The sequence below is a fragment of the Mustelus asterias genome, chromosome 9 (assembly GCF_964213995.1).
Source record: "Mustelus asterias chromosome 9, sMusAst1.hap1.1, whole genome shotgun sequence".
Classification (NCBI taxonomy): domain Eukaryota; kingdom Metazoa; phylum Chordata; class Chondrichthyes; order Carcharhiniformes; family Triakidae; genus Mustelus; species Mustelus asterias.
The window spans coordinates 53,737,771-53,764,466 of NC_135809.1; the positions used below are offsets into that span (position 1 = coordinate 53,737,771).

General features: G+C 42.7%; 1 protein-coding gene across 10 annotated transcripts in view; it reads right to left on the reverse strand.

The window, feature by feature from the left end:
* pphln1 (periphilin 1) overlaps positions 1-26,696 on the reverse strand; it is a 153,165-nt gene that overhangs the window by 62,898 nt on the left and 63,571 nt on the right. For all 10 annotated transcript variants that reach the window (XM_078220208.1, XM_078220201.1, XM_078220199.1 and 7 more), the window contains one exon: positions 17,074-17,261. In XM_078220208.1, the coding sequence (XP_078076334.1) occupies positions 17,074-17,261 (188 nt within the window). The remainder of the gene's footprint in view (positions 1-17,073; positions 17,262-26,696) is intronic.

A 26,696-nucleotide genomic window follows, 5' to 3' on the forward strand; every position in this document is an offset into this window, starting at 1 on the left:
ATTACCCCAGCAGTCAAAACAGGACTTGAGAGGCTTACCGCTACTTCTCCTGAAGCAACAGAGGTTGCACCATGTAGGAGCAATAGGTAAAGGAAGATTAAAGCTTTACAATGGCGGAAGGTTATGCATATGGCTATATGAGAAAATGCTATGTGAATAAAATCACTTAAACATTATTAAGTTGAATCACATTCCTGTCTTGTCCATTCTTATCTGCTGGAAGGCAAGTCACATTTTAAGTCACTTGATGATGAATGAGAAGGCATAAATTGCTGGGGACTAACAATAGGGGATAAGTCAAGGTCAGGGTGGGGGGATAACTGTTTGCAGGATTGCTCATATCAGTGTTATTGTGGAGGGCGGGAGAGAGGTGCAGTGGGAAGAGTTGCCATCATATGCGGTCTTGACAACAGTCCACTGGTGCAAACCAAGTGAACATTGCATTAGTAAGGCCACTGTGCAGCACTGCCCTCATGATCTTCCTCCCCAAACTGTCTGTACATGATCTGCATTTTTTGCCTTCTTCCACTTGCAGGCCAAAAGGTACCTCTTAGCCTTTTCCCTTGTTTTTGTGACTATGACTCATCTTTCATTCCCTACAGTATAAAAATCTCCCACTTTCATGCCTTTTAGTTATGACAAAGGGTCATCCAGACTTGAAACGTCAGCTCTTTTCTCTCCTCACAGATGCTGCCAGACCTGTTGAGATTTTCCAGCATTTTCTCTTTTGATTGCTGCTGCACTATGCTGCACAGCAAACCATTACCATCCTCATCACTTGAGCTGGTGTGTATTCAAGGGCACATCCATATCTGTTTAGACACCTGAAATGCATCTTTAGTGTGGCTATGACTTGCTCAATCACATATCTGATGGCATTATGGTTTTCACTGTACAGCTATTTGGCCTCATTGGTCAGGTTTCTGTCAAATGTATCGAGGTTTAGATTGGGTAATTTTTAATTCACATTGGCCACCCTTCAGTTTGCAGGTTCAAAGGAGTCATAGAATTTGGATTGCCATTATGACAGCTCCCCAGAAATCTTGTGCACACAGGCAGAAATATCTTTAAATGAATGTACATCGGCTGTACAGGTCATAGAACGAAAGCTCTGGTGGTTCATAAATATTCCTGGTTGCCATTATGTTATGTGCCTGTGTGAAGCCAGGCAGACAGCAATCTGTGCAACTGCTCATTCTGGTTAACATCACTGCAGGCAAAGTTTGCATTACTGCTCTCACAAACCATCCAAAAATTACCGTCTTATGCACTTGTGCATTGCTGTCAGGGAGATCTGGATGCGTCTCCAGTGGAGGTCTGTAAGGATCCAGAAAGAAGAAAATGAAGGGCGGTGAACACTTTGACAGTCACAGGTAACCAGGTCCAGCAGGGAGCAGGTCTTCTTTTAGGATGTCGCTGATGTGTTCTGCCATCTGGAATGCCAAGCTGAGCCTTTGGAAGCGCTGCTATTCCAATATGTAAAAGAAACTTAGCTTATAACTAAACCTTTTGCTGTGGGTGATGACTTCTGCGAGCTGCTCCCTTCTGCTGCTCTGCCCTCAATTAGCAGAATAATAGTCAATTGACTACATGATAGATAGCAGAGATGACAGATAACAGATAAAGAATAACTATTCAGAGTAACAAAAAGTGAAAAGCGGAGTCGAACAAGAATCACTGCGGCGAACATTGTTGTTCACAGTTTAGAGCAATGATTTGGATTTTGGAATAAGAAACTCAATATCTAAATTTACAGATGACACAAAAAACAGAGGGGGAACACAACAACTCACAGTGCTAAATAGGATAGATTCAGAACAGATCTAACAGCTTAAAGCTACACATCCAAATGGTGCCATGGGCCATCAGCAGCAGCAGAATTGTATTCAACCACGATCTGTAGCCTCATGGCCCAGTACATCCCTCATGTCAGTGATATCAAGAAACACCTGAGTGCATTGAACACAGCAACGGCTACAAGCTGTGATAAGAACACAGCTGTAATACTTTAGACTTAACCAGAACTAGCCATGTTCTTGGCCAAGCTATTTCAGGATGTGGAGATGCCGGCGTTGGACTCTGAAGCTATTTCAGCACAGCTACAACACCAGCATCAACCAAAGTAGAAAACTGCCCATGTATGTCATAGAATCCTACGGTGCAGGAAGAGGCCATAAGGCTCATCGAGTCTGCACCGACCACAATCCCACCCCAGCCCTATCCCCATAACCCCATGCATTTATTCTAGCTAGTCCCCCTGATGGTAAGGGCCAATTTAGCATAGCCAATCCCGTACAGAAAATGGAGGACAAATCCGATCCAAATTCCCAAATAATCAGCCTGCTCTTAATCATCAGCAAAATGATGGAAGGTTTACTTAAAATTACTTAGAATCCCTACAGTGCAGGAGGTGGCCATTTGGCCCATCGAGTCTGCACCGACCACAATCCCACCCAGGCCCTATCCCCATAACCCCATGCATTTACCCTAGCTAGTCCCCTTAACACTAAGGGACAATTTAGCATGGCCAATGCACCTAACCTGCACATCTTTAGACTGTGGGAGGAAACCGGAGCACCCGGAGGAAACCCACACAGACACGGGGAGAACGTGCAAACTCCGCACAGACAGTGACCCAAGCCGGGAATCGAACCCAGGTCCCTGGCACTGTGAGGCAGCAGTGCTAACCACTGTGCCGCCCCATTGTCTCATTGACTGTGCTATTGAGCAGCATTTATTTGGCAATAAACTGCTAACCAATGCTCAGTTAATGTTCCGCCTGGGGCACTTGGTTCCAGACCTCATTACAGCCTTCGTCAAAAAATGGATAAAAGAGCTGAATTTGAGAGGTGAAGTGGGAGTGACTGCCCTTGACATCAAGGCAACATGCAACTGAGTGTGGCATCAAGAAGCCTTGTTGAAGTCAATGGGAATCAAGAGAATTTGCCTATTGGTTGAAGTCATACCTAATGCAAAGGAAGATGACTGTGGTTGCTGGAGGTCAATATCTCAGTTCCAGGACATCACAGTAGAATTCCCCAGGATCGTGTCTTGGGTGCAACCATCTTCAGCTGCTTCTTTAATGACCTTTTCTCCATCATTAAACAAAAGTGAACACTGATGACTGCATGGTGTTCATGACTCATCAGATGCTGAATCAATCCATGCCCATATGCAGCAAGACCGGGACAACATTTGAACTTGGGTTGATAAGTGGTAAGTAACATTAGCGCCACACAAGTGCCGGGCAATGATCATTTCTGACAAGAGAATCTAATCATCTCCCCTTGATGTTCAACATATTGTCCTCACTGAATCTCTCAATACCAACATCCTCAGGGTTATCATTGACAAGAAACTGAACTGGACAAGCCATATAAATTCTGTGGTTACATGAGCAGGTGAGAGATTGGGAATTCTATAGCGAGCAATTCACATTCTCAACCCAAAGCGTGTTCACTATCAACAAGACACAACTCAAAAGTGTGATGGGATATTCTCTGCTTGCCTGGACAAGTTCAATTGTAACAACATAAGCAGCTCAACACCATCCAACACAAAGCAGTCCACTTGATCCGCATTCTACCCATCACCTTAAACATTCACTCCCTCCACCAATGAAGCACAGTTGCAGTACTGTGTACCCACCTAAAGATGCACTGCGGCAACTGACCAAATCTTCTTTAACTGCATCTTCCAAATCCATGACTTTGAACACCTAGAAGCAGATGCATGCGAACACCACCACATGCAACTTGCTCTCCAAGCCATACAACATTCTGTTTTGTAATTTCAAGATGGCTCACCACACCTCCTCAACGGCAATCAAGGATATGCAACAAATGCTGGCCTTGCCCACACCCCATGAAGAAAAATGAAAAATAAACTTGAACACTTTCTCAGGCTGCAAGATGGTTTATAGTGTTGGTTCCTTAGGTTTAATTTTATTTTTTTTTAAACTTAAGCTACATAAAACATTATAGTCTTTGAAGGTGATACGAAAAACATGGCGAAGTAGTTGATACTGATGAGGGCAAGTATATGTTTTGGGATGATGTACAGGATGGCACAATGGGCAGAAGTTGGAAAATGAAATATAATGCAGAAAAGCATGAAGTACACATTTTGCAAGACTAACATGGAAAAATTGTACACTATTGTTAGGTTCCTGGGGCAGGAAAAGAGATGTAGAATTTTTTTTGCCATTTTTAAAAATTGTTTTTCTGCTGAGCAATACAAAATGGCTGCTACAAGTCACATGACCACATGGGTGGCCCTTTGTTCTGGGAGCTACTACCTGGAGTTCCAAGAACAAAATGATTCTTTTCTCAGCCTGTGGAATCTCACACCTCATTGTACAGACTGTTATAATCACAAAGCCAGGAGACTCTCACATTGAAACTTGTCATGTCTGCAGAGCTACTTTTTTTTTTAAATCACACTTGGGATAGTCCAGGCCCTTTTCAAAAGGAAACTAAGGGACAACATCTATATCTGATAAACTCATTCTTTTAGTGGAGTCAGAAGGTCCACCTAGACAAAGGCTTCCTGACACCAGACTCTCAATTTAGATGTTAACTTTTTCAAATGCTAATGACTAAGGCATTATCAGTCCTGAAATCAAAACAGTTCTAGACTCCGAATAACCATCCCATTTGAAATCATTGTGGAGAAAGAAGATCACATGACTTGAGTGACAATTTTGAAATCTTCAATGCTCAGACTGCTGTTTTAACTCTAGCCCAGCTGAAAAACAGTTTGCCCATCTCTCAGCTCCTCCAAACCTAACTCTGTTGAAAGATTTCCTGATGTGGAGATGCCGGTGTTGGACTGGGGTAAACACAGTAAGAAGTCTCACAACACCAGGTTAAAGTCCAACAGGTTTATTTGGTAGCAAAATCCACAAGCTTTCGGAGCGCTGCTCCTGCACCAGGTAAGTGGGAGTTCTGTTCACAAATAGGGCATATAAAGACACAAACTCAATTTACAAAATAATGGTTGGAATGCGAATCTTTACAGGTAATCAAGTCTTAAATGTACAGACAATGTGAGTGGACAAGACCTCTTCACCGCACAGGACCTTCAACCGATGCTATACACTAGATACATCGATGACATTTTCTTTCTTTGGACTCATGGTGAACAATCACTGAAACTACTATATGATGACATCAACAAGTTCCATCCGACCATCAGACTCACCATGGACTACTCTCTGAAATTGGTTGCATTCTTGGACACACGCATCTCCATCAAGGACGGTTACCTCAGCACTTCACTCTACCGCAAGCCCACGGATAACCTCACGATGCTCCACTTCTCCAGCTTCCACCCTAAACGCGTTAAAGAAGCCATCGCCTATGGACAAGCCCTCCGTATACACAGGAACTGCTCAGAGGAGGAGGGTCGCAACAGACACCTCCAGACACTGAAAGATGCCCTCATAAGAACAGGATATGGCGCCCGACTCATCGATCGACAGTTCTGACGCGCCACAGTGAAAAACCGCACCGACCTCCTCGGAAGACAAACACGGGACACGGTGGACAGAGTACCCTTCGTCGTCCAGTACTTCCCCGGAGCGGAGAAGCTACGACATCTTCTCCGGAGCCTTCAACATGTCATTGAATACGACGAACATCTTGCCAAGGCCATCCCCACACCCCCACTTCTTGCCTTCAAACAACCGCACAACCTCAAACAGACCATTGTCCGCAGCAAACTACACAGCCTTCAGGAGAACAGTGACCACGACACCACACAACCCTGCCACAGCAACCTCTGCAAGACGTGCCGGATCATCATCTCACGTGAGAACACCATTCACCAGGTACACAGTACATACTCTTGCAACTCGGCCAACGTTGTCTACCTGATACACTGCAGGAAAGGATGTCCCGAGGCATAGTACATTGGGGAGACCATGCAGACACTACGACAACGGATGAATGAACACCACTCGGCAATCATCAGGCAAGAGTGTTCTCTTCCTGTTGGGAAACAGTTCAGCGGTCATGGGCATTCGGCCTCTGATCTTCGGGTAAGCCATCTCCAAGTCGGCCTTCACGACACACGACAACGCAGAGTCGCTGAGCAGAGACTGATAGCCAAGTTCCGCACACGAGGACGGCCTCAACCGGGATCTTGGGTTCATGTCACATTATCTGTAACCCCCACGACCTGCCTGGGCTTGCAAAATCTCACTAACTGTCCTGTCTGTAGACAACACACATCTCTTTAACCTGTGCTTAACGCTCTCTCCACTCACATTGTCTGTACCTTTAAGACTTGATTACCCCTATAAAGATTCGCATTCCAACCATTATTTTGTAAATTGAGTTTGTGTCTTTATATGCCCTGTTTGTGAACAGAACTCCCACTTACCTGATGAAGGGGCAGCGCTCCGAAAGCTAGTGGATTTTGCTACCAAATAAACCTGTTGGACTTTAACCTGGTGTTGAGACTTCTTACTGTGAAAGATTTCCTACCATCATGGGCAAAACCAACCCAGTCTCGTTGTGCCTACTTCATCTGTGGTATCCAGACAACTACAAAGATAACCCTACAACTCCTGTTCTTGTACTGTTTTCTCTATCCCCCCTTTAATGTGTGTGTGTGTACACAAAACTGCAAACACTCCTTCTCCAGTTGTCTGAATATGAAATAAACTAACCTTCTGAGTTAATCTGACACACTTTTACTGCTGATTATTAGTCAACTAATAGAGTCAACTAATAGGGGCGGCACGGTGGCTAGCACTGCTCACAGCGCCAGGGACCCAGGTCAAATTCCCGGTTGGGTCACCGTCTGTGTGGAGTTTGCACGTTCTCCCCATCTCTGCATGGGTTTCCTCCGGATGCTCCGGTTTCCTCCCACAGTCTGAAGGACGTGCTGGTTAGGTGCATTGACCCGAACAGGTGCCGGAGTGTGGCGACTAGGGGAATTTCACATTAACCTCATCGCAGTGTTAATGTAAGCCTCGTTTCTGACTAATAAAATAAACTTTAAACTGGATTATACAAACAGAAGGATTGGGAAACCACACCATCACATACTTAAAATTAGTGCAATTTGCCTGTCTCTCTCCTCTCCATAACCCAATCAATGGGATGATTTTGAAAAGCGTAAATGAATCATTGGTTATGCCTCTTCACGAATCCTTAAAAGGTGCGAGTGCAAGTTAATAAGATGATCAAAGAAACAAATGGGTTAGGTAATAAAGAGTAGAATTGGTATAGAAGAAAATAATTCACGTTAGAACTTTATGAAGACTGGATTGGCTTCAGCTGGAGTATAGTTAATTTTTGGGCACCACACTTCAGGAAAGCTGTCTTTACAAACATCTTTAAAATCAACATCACTAATAAACAGATTATCTGATCATTATCACATTGCTACTTGTGAGAGATTGCTGTATGAAAATTGGTGGCTGTGTTTCCGACAACAGTGACTACACGTCAAAAGATTTTCACTGGTGTAAAGCACTTTGGGACATCCTGATGTTATGAAAGGTTCAAGTTTTTCTAAATGCAGTTTTTTATTTTTTTTGCAATTAAGCCTCATTCCTGTAGCAGTGATGATCTTAAGAACATTTCATTTCAATGTATATGTAGTTTAGGATGTTCCCAGGACACTTGATAAAGGTTATTTTCCTTTCAAAAATTGCTATCCTAAAATATGTAAATACTTAATATGGCTTGGAGCTATGGATACACTAACTAGCAGGGAAATGGAAAACACCCAAAATTTTAATTTAGCAATGTTAAATGTGAGCAAGAGGAAATGTCTTCATTCCAACTAATGATGCAGTTTAAAACACAAGTTGCAGAAGTATCAGTTATCAAAAGCCTGATTCTTTGGACATATTAACCATACCAAAAATGATAAAATTGGTCTTATAGTCTTAAAAATCAACAGTAGTATTGCACAATATATATTTTTAAAGGTTTACATGGAGAGCTTTGAATTTCTAACTTGACATGCAGGCCTAGGTGAATTGTCTCTTTAACATACATAGACTGTAAAGTTCATGAACTCCTTTGCTAATACCATGCAATCTCATCACCATTGTCTTTTTTTAAGGCAGTTAACAGTTAATACTTTGATCTTCCCGTGGACATCTGCAGGTTTTAATATCATGCTGTTCAAACTGAATAGAAAGGTCAGGACTTCTATCAAAATCACCCATATAAATCAAGTATCCTTTGTATTCCAGGCAGACCGAGTATAATTAACATGTTTCAACAAACCAACTTCCTCAGTAAATACATGCCTTATGGATGTAACCAGATGCTTCCAACAAAACGTGCCAGTACTTTTTCTTTACATTAAGCCAGTAAGAGAATGCACAAAAAAGCCACCGACTGTGATCAGTCCATTGTTCTATCAATTGCATTCTCTTTGTTCAGGGAGGACTTTTATTTTAATTACGTTAGAAATGGAATCTAAATAATCTCAGCAACGTGTTCTTCTTGAGAGAAATTATCTCATATTTCCAAACACTCTATACTCTTAACTACATTAAATTCATTAAAAAAGATACATCTATTGAGTGTGACTAACCACTTTCATATTAGTATAATTTAAAAATGTTCAAAATACACAATTTTAAATTTGTAAATTACGCAGAACAGTTTAACAGGAAATCTATGAAATATATTAACACATTAAAAAACAGCAACTTAGCCAACATAACCCCACACTCCCAACTTCTCAGTGAATAGTAGAATTTGTGAAATATATATACCTAGCCAAACCAAGTATATAGTGCTTATACAGTATTTATTGAATACAGAGCAGCATTATGTTTAACAGAAAGGAATTGCAAAGGAGAAAAGATGGAAAGGGCTGGATCTTCCGAACAGTGGTATCGATGGTCGGATTGCCACGAGGCTCGAAGATGTGTTACTCGAGGAAGTCCCTCGAGGAACTCTGCTGGAGCGGAGTAGGGGAAGACAGGACATGTAGTCCTTTTGGGGCAGAGGCTGCCATATGGTAAGTTTAAGGGTCGAGTCTTAATGCTCGTGAATGATTGAGCGGAGGGGTCAGCAGCTGAGGTAGGTAGGTGGTAAGTCAGGTGAGTAAGGGAGTGAAGTGGGTACATGAGATTGGTGAGGTGAGATGAGGCGGGCAGTCAGGTCAGGTTGAGGAGGTAGTCAGTGGTCAGTGAAGCGGTCGGTGGTCAGGGTTATTGTGTTGGAGTCGGAAGAGTTGCTGGATCCAGCTGGCAATTGGATTGGGTCGGAGGGATGGGGGCTAATCCGATTGGAAGGGTTAGCCAGCTCAAGGTCATGGTTGATGTTAGGATGTAATCAGTTGGATAGGGACAGGAAGGTAGTCGGAAGATAGTCGGGTGATTAGGTTGAAAGGGGGAGGCACAAATATTAAGGTTGGATGCAGCAAGGAATTGGTTCAGGGTTAGTTTTCCCTGTAACCTCAAATGCAGCTTGCAACTACTAGCGTTTCCTTTTCGTAACACATCCCAGCCAATAGAAAAGAGAGAAGGAAAAGATAGCAGGAAACCAGGCGAGTAATACCAACAAGAGGCTTCCCATTTACTTCCATGCATGGCCAAGAAAGTTGCTAACTTTCAAAAAAAGGGGTTCAGATCAGGAATAGCTTCATATTCAGGCATTACATTATTACAAAAACTAATGTGCAAAATCAATTTTAGGGATTAAGGTAGTTTAAGATTAAGATAACAGCACTGAAATAATGGCAAGCAATTAAGTAGGAAAGAAAAATGTGGAAGCTGTAAATGTTGACTGAAATATTCTAAAAGCATAAATAAATGAATAATTCTTCACTTACTTAACTCATAGACAAAATATGATAAGATTGTGATCCTTAAATCCACATTTTAAAAGCATTTGGAACACAGCAGACTTAAAGCAACTGTAATCCTGAGCTCAAGTCAAAAATGCTTAGTTAAAATCCGCATCATATTCCAGGCCACTGTTTTGAAGATGACTAAGAAATAATCCACAAAACCCAAAGTGCAATTACTGAAAGAGCAGGATTAGCCTTTTCCTCATATATCCCACCCTTCCAAAAGATTGTCCATAAATCCAGACACCAAACTTGGCTGAATAGTGGCTTTATCCAAGATGTTCATTTAACTTCAGAAATAAAACTTCCAAACAAGCAAAATATTTTGTATCTTCTAAATGAGAGCCCAATGTCTTGTAAATATTAAATAAACAATTAAAACATGATGAATAAAACCTTGGCAGAGGACAAAAACTGCTGAGAAAAAGATATTCCCCCTGCAAATCTAGTAAGCATCCTGAGTAAACTACTTGTTTAGGTTATTCAGATTCATTCAGGTACAGTCCATATGGGGTAGCAAACTGAACCATGAAAAAAATATGGATGGTAGAAATATCTATTATAATGATGATTTCATAGCATTTATAGCTATAACTTTAATTCATAGAATCCATACAGTGCAGGAGGCCATTCAGCCCATCGAGTCTGCACCAACCACAATCCCACCCAGGCCCCATCCCCCCAGCCCTAGCCGTTTACCCACTAACCCCTTGACATTAGGGTCAATTTGGCCTGGCCAATCAACCTAACCTGCACATCTTTGGAGTACCTCCCAGGCAGAGTCACCATCTGTCCTTTTCTCCACACCCTTTTAAATATATTCAAATATTTATCTATTTCCCTTTCTAAAATTATGATAATTATGTAAAATTATATTAGCTACTTGCATTATAATTTCTTGTTAGGAACTTAGTGTCCTAACAACTTTCCTTTTAAAATTCCTGTTAATAATAAGTTTACTCTGGATACTTGCTAAGGAAGTCATGATGTGGAGATGCCGGCGTTGGACTGGGGTAAACACAGTAAGAAGTTTAACAACACCAGGTTAAAGTCCAACAGGTTTAAACCTGTTGGACTTTAACCTGGTGTTGTTAAACTTCTTACTTGCCAAGGATACAGGAATTCTTATTTAATTCATCAAAACCTCTCAATTTTGAGCACTCCATTTATTTTTATTGCCCTTTACTTTCTAATGATGAGAGTTTCTACTCTCTGCTTACTACTAAACTCTATTGTCCCTGATATCTTAGAAAACTCATTGGGCATAATATTAACCTAAAGATTAGCAAACAGGATGAAAGGGCATTAAAAAAATTAAAAAACAAATACTCAGGGAACATAACAGTTGTGGAATGTAGTATTTAAAAATATTTGATAATAAAGGAGTATGAAAAATAAGGGCATATTAAAATGGCTGTGTAACAAGGTTGAGAACATCAAAAAACAGGAACTGAAGGCAACAATTAGAAGAAACTAGATTTACTAGGGATAATTGAAACATGTCTGCAGACAAGAAAGGATGACAGTTAAATATTGCATGCTGAAATGTATTTGGAAATGACAGATAGAAAGGGTGGAGGAATAGCAATATTATTCAGAAATAAAAATAGCAGTAGCATCAAAGGACATAAGTCATTGTGACAACATTTGACCCAGAAGCAGGTTAGTAAGGAAAATTTATAATTTCTTAAAAACAATGACCAATTCCACAGACCTTTTAAAGAATGCTTGAAAGGGGCTTTTAAGAGTTCACAACAATTGTAAAAGGATCAACTGTAACTTTCTTGGATAATGGGAAATACTGGCCCACGTGACCTGACGACTCTGACCTAGTAATGCCAATAGGAAGGAAATTAAGGAAGAAGCCATGTGACCAACAGCCACAAAGGAGAGCTACAAGAAAAGAGGCTGAAGGGTGATGGTGTGGATACAGACAAAGAGAAAGCAAAGACAAAAAGAGGAATACAGAATTCTTGTGAGGATAAGCAGCAAATCCCTCTCAGGCAGAGGTCAGTTTTACTGTTTGGCAGAAAAGGATATAGGAGCTTCGCAATCTGTGAAAAATGATCCAAAATCTGGGAAGTTACACGAAAAACTCAGTGCTGGATGTTTTCCCAGAAGTGGCCAAATTGTGAACTCGGTGTAATTGGTTGGTTGCAAAAAATTTTGGAAATCTGCACCATCAAGACTCTCACAAGAGTATGTGGAAGTGTGCCTGATGATAATCCTACCAGTGAGACCAGAGGGTGAACGCTGTTGTCAGATACGACTCTTGACCTACCCTGCGTGAATAAAACATCTTGTGGAACTGTGTAAATATGTGCAGGGAGTGACATGATTATGCATAACCATGCAATATGTATCTTTGTTGAAAGAAGAAAAAAGTGGAAGGAAACAAAGCAATGTGAGAGGAGGTAATTAGAGTGGAAGAAGACTTCCTGAGAAGTATTAAAAATCAACGTGAACCAGTTCAACTGAATAATCTGTTTCGAGGTAGTAGATTCTATGACATTCTCTTAAAGACTTTCACGTCATTCATGAAATACAGCACCAAAAGTGGACAGAAGATCTTCTTGCAGATGCAACAATGATTTATACAGGTTAATCACACCCTCTGCTTTTGAACTCTGCACTTACTTATAAAACCAAGAATCTCTCATAAAAACAGCTAGAAGTCCAACAGAGCAGCAATCTTGGCATTACATACATCAAATAACACACACAATGTCAGTATTTGCTCCAATTCAGCTTCTGGGACCTTCTCCTTTGTTCCAACACCAATCCTGTATTTCCCTTTGCAGATGGGAACCTATTTATTCTATCAGAAAAAACAGCCATTTGGTTTGGACAACTTGGTGGAAATCATTGGTTCCTTTATGTTAGACATTGGCAAAGCTGTTCTGGACACGTTCCACCAGGGTTTTCAGGTGCTCCTTGCCTGACTTAAATACCACTTCACTTTCCTTAAATGTCAGAAACTAGCAGCAGCAGCATACTATGAAATCCAAGAAAACCAAATACCACTGAGAGCACAGACATTGACATCCATAAGTACCTCCCTCTCCTCCCTCTCACCCTCCAGCATTACATCCAGGTCAGCATCTATGAAGAAAAATGGGATTCCTGTCCACTAAGTGCCAATGAAAGTAGAAAGAGGGTGCATCAGATGAAATGTGGGGAATGATCTAATGATTATGCCAAATCCTTCCACTTCATCAGAGGGAAAATCAGTGACTAGTGGCGTGCGCAGGGATCGGTGCTGGGGCCTCAACTATTTACCATATACATAGACGATCTGGAGGAGGGGACAAAAGAACAAAGAACAATACAGCACAGGAACAGGCCCTTCGGCCCTCCAAGCCTGTGCCGCTCCCTGGTCCAAACTAGACCATTCTTTTGTATCCCTCCATTCCCACTCCGTTCATGTGGTTATCTAGATAAGTCTTAAACGTTCCCAATGTGCCCGCCTCCACCACCTTGCCTGGCAGCGCATTCCAGGCCCCCACCACCCTCTGTGTAAAATATGTCCTTCTGATATCCGTGTTAAACCTCCCCCCCTCACCTTGAACCTATGACCCCTCGTGAACATCACCACCGACCTGGGAAAAAGCTTCCCACCGTTCACCCTATCTATGCCTTTCATAATTTTTAGGTCTCCCCTCATCCTCCGTCTTTCCAGTGAGAACAACGCCAGTTTACCCAATCTCTCCTCGTAACTAAGCCCCTCCATACCAGGCAACATCCTGGTAAACCTCCTCTGCACTCTCTCTAAAGCCTCCATGTCCTTCTGGTAGTGTGGCAACCAGAACTGGACACAGTATTCCAAATGCGGCCGAACCAACGTTCTATACATCTGCAACATCAGACCCCAACTTTTATACTCTATGCCCCGTCCTATAAAGGCAAGCATGCCATATGCCTTATTCACTACCTTCTCCACCTGTGACGTCACCTTCAAGGATCTGTGGACTTGCACACCCAGGTCCCTCTGCGTATCTACACCCTTTATGGTTCTGCCATTTATCGTATAGCTCCCCCCTACATTTGCTCTACCAAAATGCATCACTTCGCATTTATCTGGATTGAACTCCATCTGCCACTTCTTTGCCCAAATTTCCAGCCTATCTATATCCATCTGTAGCCTCTGACAATGTTCCTCACTATCTGCAAGTCCAGTCAATTTTGTGTCGTCCGCAAACTTACTGATCACCCCAGTATTACTGATCACCCCAGTGACCGAGTGTAGGGTAACAAAGTTTGCAGATGACACAGATGAGTGGGAAAGCAAATTGCGTGGAGGACACAGAGTCTGCAGAGAGATTTGGATAGGCTAAGTGAGTGGGCAAGGATCTGGCAGATGGAGGATAACGTTAGTAGGTGTGAGGTTATCCACTTTGGAAGGAATAATAGTAAAATGGACTATTATTTAAACGATGAAAAATTACAACATGCTACTGTGCAGAGGGACCTGGGGGTCCTTGTGCATGAATTACAAAAACTCAGTTTGCAGGTGCAGCAGGTAATCAAGAAGGCAAATGGGATGTTGGCCTTTATCGCGAGAGGGATGGAGTATAAAAGCAGGGAGGTCATGCTGCAACTGTACAGGGTACTGGTGAGGCCGCAGCTAGAGTACTGTGTACAATTTTGGTCCCCTTATTTAAGAAAGGATATATTAGCTTTGGAGGGGGTACAGAGAAGGTTCACCAGGTTGATTCCAGAGATATGGGGGTTAGCTTATGAGGAGAGATTGAGTAGACTGGGCCTGTACTCATTGGAGTTTAGAAGGTTGAGGGGAGATCTTATAGAGACATATAAGATAATGAAGGGGCTAGACAGGGTAGAAGCAGCGAGGTTATTTCCACTTACAATGGAAACAAGAACTAGAGGGCATAGCCTCAAAATACAGGGGAGTCAATTTAGAACAGAGTTGAGGAGGAACTTCTTCTCCCAGAGGGTAGTGAATCTTTGGAATTCTCTGCCCAATGAAGCAGTAGAGGCTACCTCGTTAAATGTGTTTAAGTCACAGATAGATAGATTTTTAACCATTAAGGGAATTAAGGGTTATGGGGAGCGGGCGGGTAAGTGGAACAGAACCCACTATCAGATCAGCCATGATCTTATTGAATGGCGGAGCAGGCTTGAGGGGCTAGATGGCCTACTCCTGCTCTTATTTCTTATGTTCTTATGTCCATGTGCATAGATCCCTGAAAGTTGGCACCCAGGTTGATAGGATTGTTAAGAAGGCATACAGTGTGTTAGCTTTTATTGGTAGAGGGATTGAGTTTCAGAGCCATGAGGTCATGTTGCAGCTGTACAAAACTCTGGTGCGGCCGCACTTGGACTATTGCGTACAGTTCTGGTCGCCGCATTATAGGAAGGATGTGGAAGCATTGGAAAGGGTGCAGAGGAGATTTACCAGGATGTTGCCTCGTATGGTGGGAAGGTCTTATGAGGAAAGGCTGAGGGACTTGAGGCTGTTTTCGTTAGAGAGAAGAAGGTTAAGAGGTGACTTAATAGAGGCATACAAAATGATCAGAGGATTAGATAGGGTGGACAGTGCGAGCCTTTTTCCTCGGATGGTGATAGCTAGTACGAGGGGACATAGCTTTAAATTGAGGGGTGATAGATATAGGACAGGTGTCAGAGGTAGGTTCTTTACTCAGAGTAGTAAGGGCATGGAATGCCCTGCCTGCAACAGTAGTGGACTCGTCAACATTAAGGCATTTAAAGGGTCATTGGATCAACATATGGATGATATTGGAATAGTGTAGGTTAGATGGGCTTTAGATTCGTTTCACAGGTCGGCACAACATCGAGGGCCGAAGGGCCTGTACTGCGCTGTAATGTTCTATGTTCTATGAAAAGAGATGCAACAGGGGAGCTGGAGGACTGGCACTAGTTATCAGTGTCTTGGGGAAATTTCTACTAACAGACAGTGCGACACTAAAGCGGAAAGACATACTGTACAATAGAATTTTAAACTATTAAATAGACCCACGTTTATATATCCTGGAAGATTGAGTTATGCCCATAGAATCCCTACAGTGCAGAAGAGGCTATCCAATTTCCATATCAATTAAGAACTCACTGCAGTGAAAATCTGAACTTTTAAACAGTTTCCCCGGAAACTGGGGTTTCTGATCCAAAAACAGACCGGCTCCTGTTTTCCATCTCCCTGGTGAAAATTCAGCCCATGTTTTCAGTAATAAGCAAAAGCTTTAGCGCTCGAGAAATTACTGCCCTTGCCTTAATTAGAAGTGTTTGGAGAAACTGCTATGTTAGGGTTCTATGTTAGGGACTTGTGAGTCAGGCTGACAACATGTCCATTATAGTGGAACTTGCTTACAGAAACAATCTAAAGCACAACGTTCAGAATGCAACGCAGTAGAACAAATTAATTGAATCGAGATGAAATGAGTGCCGGAAGCCGAAAAGAGGAGAATAAGAAAGACAGCACTGGCACTTGTATGAATCATAGAAACCCTACAGTGCAGAAGGAGGCCATTCGGCCCATCGAGTCTGCACCGACCACAATCCCACCCAGACCCTACCCCCACATATTTACCCGCTAATCCCTCTAACCTACACATCTCAGGACTCTAAGGGGCAATTTTTAACCTGGCCAATCAACCTAACCCGCACATCTTTGGACTGTGGGAGGAAACCGGAGCACCCGGAGGAAACCCACGCAGACACGAGGAGAATGTGCAAACTCCACACAGACAGTGACCCGAGCCGGGAATTGAACCCGGGACCCTGGAGCTGTGAAGCAGCAGTGCTAACCACTGTGCTACCGTGCCGCCCCTATGTCAAAATAGCTTTCCTCAACTTTAATGTTTCCTATTAAAAACCATTCCCCAATACATTTTATACTCTTTTCCACACATTACAATCCTAATGAACCTCAAGATTTTAGATGGCAAGCATTGTAAGCAAGAAAGAGATTTTAACTTTCTAAAGATACAATTTCCTAGAAGTAATATTTTAGTTGGCTTCATGAGCATGGAGTGAAGTACAAAGGTGGTGAGAAGCAATGTGTCCTTCTCCTCTCCCTACAATTATTCTTGTTTTAATATAATTTTAATTTTTACTATTTGCTTGCCAAATACTGTACTATTTGACAAGCAATCATTTATTTTCTGCAATATCAACATACATTTTAAAAATGGTCTAAATTATCACATTTTAAAATTGTATTTTTATCAATGAAAATACCCTGTCCTTGCTTTCCTTCTATATACTTACTTTTGTTGAACTGGGACTGATGGGAAGTTGGCTGTTTGTTTTTTTCTGGCGAGTAGCTTCTGCTGCTGATGCTTGATCCAGAGCGGCTGTGAGGAGATTCTCTTCTGTAGTATGATGTTTCTCTTTTATGAGGGGAACGCTCTCTTACATGTGGAGAGGAATAGAAATTCTTTCTTCGGAAGTTATCCCTGTGAGAATATTATCAAAGATTCTATTACAGTTCCACATTGCATTTATTTTAAAACTAGGAAATTAGATAAACCTACACAAATAATCTAGAAATGTCTAACATAACTCGGGGCAGCACGGTGGTACAATGTTTAATGCTGCTGTCTCAGCTCCAGGGGCCCAGGTTCAACTCCGGCGTTGGGTGACTGTGTGGATTTGCATATTCTTCCCGTGTCTGCATGGGTTTCCTCTGGGTGCTCCGGTTTCCTCCCACAGTCCAAAGATGTGCAGGTTAGGTGAACTGGCTGTGCTAAATTACTGTCTGTCCCAATATTCACAAGTTAAATAGACTATGGAAATGTGTGGGGTTATGAGGATAGGACTGGGGAGAGGGCCTGGGCCAGAGAGTCAGTGCAGACTCGATGGGCCGAATAGCTTCTTCTGCACTGTAAGGATTCTATGTTCTATGACATAACTCAATCTTCCAGGATATATAAACATAGGTCTATTTAATAGTTTAAAATTCTATTGTTCAGCATGTCTATCCGCTTAAGTGTCGCACTGTCTGTTTGTAGAAATTTCCCCATCACTCTGATAACATCCTACATATACAACAGCACATCTTCCGATTTAAACTACAGAATATTTAATAGCCTATGTAAAAAAGTATTAAGCATGTTTCCTTTCTCCCATGTTAAATGTTGAATTGCATGTTTACAATCACAGTCCAAAACAAAAGATATACTAAACCTAAATGGGTCTTCCATTTAATGAAGGTTTTACGTCAAAGTCAAAATTACCCAATTAAAATGAGTAAATGTGTCGGGAACAGTTTTTGACCCTGCTAATTTCTTTTCGACTATCCTGTTAGCATTGATTTCCTTAAGAGTTCCACAGGCACTACAATTGTTCCGCACCTTACAAGTGGTCATTCGAAATGTACAAGCCCAGATACGACTGGTGTTCTATTTGATCATGATTTTGATTACCCTTGACATCCATACATTCCCAATTTCTTACTTGGGTCACTAGATAGCAATCAGGAGAAGAAACTCTAGCCGTTTTTCCACTGCGACTGCTGCCTCAAGATAAGTTAACTTGGTACTCACTGGAAATGAAACCTGCTAACTTCTAATCCTTTCTGTTAATGTCTCATTGCACTGTGATTTTCCTTACCTGGAAACACGAGCCATAAAGAAAATATACAGCAACAAGGCATTACAATTTTTAAATACAGCACACGATACATTTGCACATATTGTGATTAGCTACCACTATTAGAAATATTTTGAAACATAGCTCAATATTTTCATTTTTCTACTAAGTGACTTGGTGTTTGGATTTTATTTTGCTCTTTTTTCCCTGTCTTGTTACTTGCCCAAATCCCACCTCCCTTCTTTGTAATTTGCTCTCTGTTCAGTTTATCTTCTTACATTGCATTTTTCACAATCCCAAGGCCTCTCACACATGAACAAGCTTTGTCTCATAGTCAACATCTGACACATTTCTGCCAAAGATGTCTGCAGTATGCTGACAGCTTGCATGATGTGGACACAGTAATGTCAGGGGAAAGATTTTACAGCTTCATCTTGAAAAACATTCAGTTTTGGGTACCAATATTGAAGCAGCTTTACAAGCATATTTCATCACTTATGGTTATATTTTGTTTGGTGACCCCACTAATTGCAATATTTTACATTGTCATTGATTTTTTGGATTGTCTTTGTTGATAATCTAATAATTTTTGCGGATTCTATTCTGACCATTCAGCATTTTCTTTTCTGATGCCAGTAGGCATAAGATTTATTCCTTTTGCAAGAAAAGAAATATTCACTTGGTAACAAATCAACTGAAGTCTCACAATCAGCAGCGAGTCTGTTCAATTTTCAATTATAGGTCACCTTGAAACATTGGGAGTTGAATACTTGCATTGTGTCTTTAAACACAGCAAAATCTCCAAATATAATTCATAGAAGCAAAATCAGAATAACATGGATGTCAACAGAGAGATTAGGGACATGATCTTTCCACCCCACTGCACTGGTCAATTAATGTGGCGAGGCTGGAAAATAGGGCAAGGGCCAAAAAATCAGATTCGTGCCCAGCTATTTTTTCCTGGTGTGAAATGCTCCGTGCCCCAAAATGGGCATTTAGACTTTAGCGTGAATTTAAATGGATATCATTAGTGGGTTCAGCAGGGCCATTTCCCCCCTCCCATACCTTTCCCATCTCTTCAGTGTGACCACCAGCGTGAATCACAGATGGTCTATAAAAGTCTGGGCCAAGTGCAACAGTAGTGAAGGAGAGTGAGAAGGTGAGTACCACTGAGCAACAACCCTCGGAGTGCAGAGGGGGTGGGGGTTGTTTCGCAGCCACTGCCATTTTATGGTGTGGGGTGGGGGGGGCTTACATGGGTGCTGGGGTTTGGGGGGGGTCTCATGCCAGTCTGGGGTCCTCAAGTCGGGGATTGTCGCTGGCTTGGGGCTCATGTTGCACGCGTTCCCCCAGCCTTGGACCGACCCCTGAGGAGTTTCACATGAGGTCGACTACCAACCCCACACATATTGCTCTGGTTGCCCTGCTATCTGTCCACTGGACAAGCTCTGTGGCTGACTGCAAACATTCCAGGCCCCACTGTGACAAGCAGCAGGTCTGGCAGCTGTTGCCCAAATCAAAGGAGCTTGGCAGGTATTAACACGGCTCCTCACACAGCATGGACTCTACAGTGCTGCCTTCGATGCCTTGCACTTCATACTTTTTTTTTTTACAAACCATATATAGAACAAAGAACAAAGAACAATACAGCACAGGAACAGGCCCTTCGGCCCTCCAAGCCCGCGCCGCTCCCCGGTCCAGGATTGAATCCTGAATCCAGGATCCCCGCCCAATTTTCCAGCCTATCTACATCCTAATATCCTATCCACCGAGCTGTCCCTCACAGCTACGATGCTTTGTTCATCACAACCTATTAACTCACCCCCACCCCCCCATTCCAAACCATGTGATCTCCAGGGAGAGGCGAAAACCCAGAGTGAAAACCCCAGGGCCAATATGGGGAAAAAAAATCTGGGAAATTCCTCTCCGACCCCCTGAGGCGATCGAAACGAGTCCAGGAGATCACACTGGCCCTGATCAGAAAATGCTTCCCAACCCTATTCATTTCCACTTCTGCTTTACGAACACCATCTGAATCCCCTGCCCCCGAGACAGGTTCCCAACTATCCGCAGTCTCGCTCTGTACTGGCACCAGCAAGATGATCATAGAATGAAGCCTTGAAACGAGAAACAAAGAACAATTAGCCCGCGCCGCTCCCTAGTCCAAACTAGACCACTCTTTTGTATCCCTCCATTCCCACTCCGTTCATACAGCTGTCTAGATAAGTCTTAAACGTTCCCAGTGTGTCCGCCTCCACCACCTTGCCCGGCAACACATTCCAGGCCCCCACGACCCTCTGTGTAAAATATGTCCTTCTGATATCTGTGTTAAACCTCCCCCCCTTCACCTTGAACCTATGACCCCTCGTGAACGTCACCACCGACCCGGGGAAAAGCTTCCCACCGTTCACCCTATCTATGCCTTTCATAATTTTATACACCTCTATTAAGTCTCCCCTCATCCTCCGTCTTTCCAAGGAGAACAACCCCAGTTTCCCCAATCTCTCCTCATAACCAAGCCTCTCCATACCAGGCAACATCCTGGTAAACCTCCTCTGTACTCTCTCCAAAGCCTCCACGTCCTTCTGGTAGTGTGGCGACCAGAACTGGACGCAGTATTCCAAATGCGGCCGAACCAACGTTCTATACATCTGCAACATCAGACCCCAACTTTTGTACTCTATGCCCCGTCCTATAAAGGCAAGCATGCCATATGCCTTCTTCACCACCTTCTCCACCTGTGACGTCACCTTCAAAGATCTGTGGACTTGCACACCCAGGTCCCTCTGCGTCTCTACACCCTTTATGGTTCTTCCATTTATCGTGTAGCTCCTCCCTACATTATTCCCACCAAAATGCATCACTTCGCATTTATCAGGATTGAACTCCATCTGCCATTTCTTTGCCCAAATTTCCAGCCTATCTATATCCTTCTGTAGCCTCTGACAATGTTCCTCACTATCTACAAGTCCTGCCAGTTTTGTGTCGTCCGCAAACTTACTGATCACCCCAGTTACTCCTTCTTCCAGATCATTTATATAAATCACAAACAGCAGAGGTCCCAATACAGAGCCCTGCGGAACACCACTAGTCACAGGCCTCCAGCCGGAAAAAGACCCTTCCACTACCACCCTCTGTCTTCTATGACCAAGCCAGTTCTCCACCCATCTAGCCACCTCCCCCTTTATCCCATGAGATCCAACCTTTTTCACTAGCCTACCATGAGGGACTTTGTCAAACGCTTTACTAAAGTCCATATAGACAACATCCACGGCCCTTCCCTCGTCAACCATTCTGGTCACTTCTTCAAAAAACACCACCAGGTTAGTGAGGCATGACCTCCCTCTCACAAAACCATGCTGACTATCGTTAATGAGTTTATTCCTTTCTAAATGCGCATACATCCTATCTCTAAGAATCTTCTCCAACAACTTCCCCACCACGGACGTCAAGCTCACCGGCCTATAATTACCCGGGTTATCCTTCCTACCCTTCTTAAATAACGGGACCACATTAGCTATCCTCCAATCCTCTGGGACCTCACCTGCGTCCAGTGACGAGACAAAGATTTGCGTCAGAGGCCCAACGATTTCACCTCTCGTCTCCCTGAGCAGCCTTGGATAGATTCCATCAGGCCCTGGGGATTTGTCAGTCTTTATATTCTCTAACAAACCTAACACTTCCTCCTTTGTAATGGAGATTTTCTCCAACTGTTCAACACTCCCCTCCGAGACACTCCAAGTCAACACATCCCTCTCCTTTGTGAATACCGACACAAAGTATTCATTTAGGATCTCCCCTACTTCTTTGGGCTCCAAGCATAAGGCCCCACTTTTGTCCCTGAGAGGTCCGATTTTTTCCCTAACAACCCTTTTGTTCCTAACGTATGAATAAAATGCCTTGGGATTCTCCTTAATCCTGTCTGCCAAGAACATTTCGTGACCCCTTTTTGCTCTTCTAATTCCCCGTTTGAGTACTTTCCTACTTTCTTTGTACTCCTCCAGAGCTCCCTCCGTTTTTAGCTGCTTGGACCTAACATACGCCTCTCTTTTCTTTTTGACCAGTCCCTCAATTTCCCTGGTTATCCACGGTTCTCTAATCCTACCCTTCCTATCCTTCTTTTTTACAGGCACATGCTTGTCCTGTAGCCCTAACAACTGTTCCTTAAAAGACTGCCACATACCAGATGTGGATTTACCCTCAAACAGCCTCTCCCAATCAAGAGCTGCCAATTTCTGCCTGATCCCACTAAAGTTAGCCTTCCCCCAATCCAACACCTTACCCTTGGGACACCACTCATCTTTTTCCATCACTATCCTAAAGCTAACAGAATTGTGGTCACTATTTGCCACATGTTCCCCTACCAAAACTTTGTAGACCTGACCGGGCTCATTCCCCAGTACCAGGTCCAGTATAGCCCCCTCTCTAGTTGGACTGTCTACATATTGTTCCAACGAACCCTCCTGTACACATTTTACAAATTCCTCCCCATCCAGAGTCCCTGCCCTCAGCGATTTCCAGTCTATACCAGGGAAATTGAAGTCTCCCACTACAACAACCCTATTTTTCCTGCACCTATCCAGTATCTCCTGACATATCCGTTCTTCCACTTCCCTTGGGCTGTCGGGGGGCCTGTAGTACACCCCCAACATAGTGACTGCGCCTTTCCTGTTTCTAAGCTCCACCCAGAGTGACTCGTTACACGACCCCTCTGAATTGTCCTCCCTCTGCACCGCTGTAAATATGCTCTCCAACTATAGTTTGTATCTCCATGTTACATCACTGAAAGAGACATGTTGTCAAAGCTTCTCATCTTGCACTCAATCAGGAAAAATGCAAGAATGACAAATTTCAAACAATCGCAACACTTTACACTATAGGAAAAAAGCTGCTGATTTATTAATGGTCCAGAATTTGGCACTTGCCACTGACCGCAAGAAAAGCTGACCCACAAAGTATTTTTGAGGCTCTATTTTGTTCTGACTTTGAATTTGGAGCCAATAATGGCATCAGAATAGTGCAGGCAGGAAGTAGGCTGATCAGTCAATCAATCAAATTGAAGAATTCTCAGATAGTAAAGCAAGGGTTATAGTTTACATTGGCCAAGGCATTGCCATGGAAAAAGCAACAGGAAACTATCGGCTCGCAATGTCCCAGGGAATTCAAAACAGGTGCAAAGCTTGACTATTTGCTGTTAGTTTGTAGAGAGAACAGGTCAATTTCAAGTCAGCATAAATGAGCCATATTAAGCGCCAAGCTTGACTGATTATCTTAAATTGGTTGCTATTAGCTCACATAGGATTGTTCAGCAAATGTTCCAAGTGTGGGCTGGTTGAGAATGATCTGTAATCTGTCTATTAAAAACAATCATAACAACATTTCACAAGTTGACACTGATTGGCCAATCAGCATGCTTTTTTTTCCTGTAGTATAAATTATTGAGAGTGCTTCATATGTCATTTTGTACTGATGAGCACAAGACAAAAAATTTGGCATCAAGTCGTTCTTTTCAGCAATATTCAATTTTATGTCCTTTGTCACAAAGATGTGCTTATGTCAAATATTGATTAATATCCACTGGATAGAAACAGGAACTGGGCTATTTAAAAAGACAGACTTTGATGATGGCCGACTCTAATTTACATTATTCCACATTCAAACAAAATGGAGAGAACACAAGTCTGTGAAACTCATCACAGACAACAACATCCTCTAGGGTTTATGAATGGTCTTCCTTCCTGCCCCACCAACAAGATGTCCACAGAAACCACTTACAGTATTCTAGTGCTGAAGACAAATCATTCAAGGGTTAATTGCTTGGACAAAAATATCTGGTTTTCATAAGATAGCTCTCCAGACCACTAATCGTGTTATAAATGGAATATACAATTATATTTAAATTTCTGGCAGTTGGATAGATCACGTGATTACCCCAAGTCCTTTGTGTCATTTTAGCATCTTTTGTTCTGAGCAGAACTGGACTAGCAGTTGAACTAAATGGAGCACCTGCTCCTCCCTCCCTTTCTTTCTACCTAACTAACAAGTTTTGACTTTGTCTACTAATTTAACTTTGTCTCCATACTGCAGTAAACAGAGAAGAATGACTAAAGCATCTAAATCTTTAAATGGGAACTTTCAAGATCATCAAGTTCAGCCAGAAGCCAGCTGACTTGCGAAACTACAAACTGTATCCTTTGTATATGGACTCTAACTTAGCCAATCTATCCTCTCATGCTCGATAATCTGTATTTGTGTGTGTGGACTTGGGGTCTGTATGTGTGCACATGGATGTGCGGAAGTTGGAGCAGATCTTATTACATTGCCCAGATTGGTTTAAATAGAATAAAACCAACCTTCTTTGTTAAACTCCAGAAAAACTGTTCGATTGGTTCTATGTGATCACACTGTGTATAACTTTTCCAAACAAAAATCCCTGTTGCGGTCAAATGACGAGAATGAAAAGAGGGAAGCCATTTGACCCCTCCTCACCGGCGTAAAATATTTACTATATTGAAACTTAAAAAATAACATTAAATTCCCCATAATCTATTTTGCTTCACTAATAAAGTTTCAATTTTTCAAGCCCATCTTTTTAATAATGGGTACCAGACATTATACAGTACTCCTACTGTGACCTAATGGCTTTCATTAATTCAACATCACGCCTTTGTTTTATATTTAGTACCTCAACATTTAAAACCTAGAAACCCAATTTTTAAAATTATGACATTTTTTGTCCCCACAGGATTTCTTGGAGAACAAAACAACTGTTCTGATCCCTTTCCGCCAAGGTAAAAATTTGTACAACAGTTTTCACAGGAGCATTTTATTATGTTAAAGGCACTATATAATGCAAGTTGTCAGACAACAACAATCAAGTTAATAACAATCAGCTTGGATTCAGATGGTGAAAATCCAGCCTGACTAGTCCGCTGCATTTTATTTTTGGAGAAATAAATATCAAAATGCACGGTGATAAGCCTCAAGATAAGTCTTGGCTCCCAAAAGACATTGCCAACATTCTACAGGAATGGCTGTTGGTTGAATTCAAAATGATGGGGATTCAGGATGAATCATGGAAATTGATAAGGAACTGTCTAAAAGTAATAAATCAATACTCATGAGCAATTGTCAATTTTGGGGTTATAGAGGGGATGAGGGAAGTATCAATGTGGATGATTCAGTGCTTGGTGCTGGAACCTATACTTTCTACATTACAAAAATGACCTGGATTCACATATGATGTCAAACTAAAGAGGCAGTGGAATTGGAGGAAGGTCAGGAATGAGCGAATAAAATGTACAAAGAGACAGACAATGATGGATGAAATTTATACAAGTTGCTGCACATAGGAATAAAAATAAACTGCAGGACCACTTGGCATTTAACTAAGGATGAAGTTAAAAGGAACCTAGCAATCTTAGTAGAGTTGACAACAAACATAGAAATAAATCAATAACACCTTTAGAATGTTGAATTATGAAACCTAAAAGATAGACTATGGGGACAATTCTCCAACCTCACCACACCTGGCGCACGCAGAGAATAGCATGCAGGCCCAAAATCGGTGTCGCGCCTGGCACCAAACAGTTTGCAATCCTCCCAGCCCCTTTCCAGTGGCATGAACCGGATCACACCCAGAAAGAGGCCGGTTAGCATATTTAAAGTAGCATTTAAATATGCATAGCCCATTCGATTCCCAGCGCACGTGTTTCTCTGGCCTTCGGTGCAAAAATGGCGAGAATCATTACAGGTCTCCACTTGCGGAGACCTGGCGCAGTGGCCATGTCGGGCGGAATGGAGGCCATTGAAGCCCCGGGTGGCTGGGGGCATGGTTAGGCAGTGGCCACCAGGCACTCCGGCAATGCCAGTTGGGCAGTCCCAAGGGGTTGGGGCCTGGGTGGAGGCTATGACGTGGGGCTATGACAAGGGAGAGGGCTATGATGGGGGAGAGGGCTATGCAGAGGATGCCATGCCATGGAGAGGGGTGGGGAAAAATGCCACCGATGTGAGAAGTGGTGAGGGAGGGGTGGGAGTGGTGGTATGGGGAGGTCTCCCGGTGCACTGCGAGATCAGAGCACCCTTGTAAAACAGTGCCAAGAGCTCTGAAGCTGGGCTCACCAGCGTATTTGGCCCCCACCCAGTACTGGCACAAAACTCCCAACTCTCCAAAAACTGATCGAGTATGGGAGGATTGCAGTGCGGAGTGCACCCGAGACCAGCGCAGATTACTCCATTATTCTCATCATTCTGTGACTGGATTGTTTTTTGGGAGAATTCCACCCTATATCAGAGTTGGA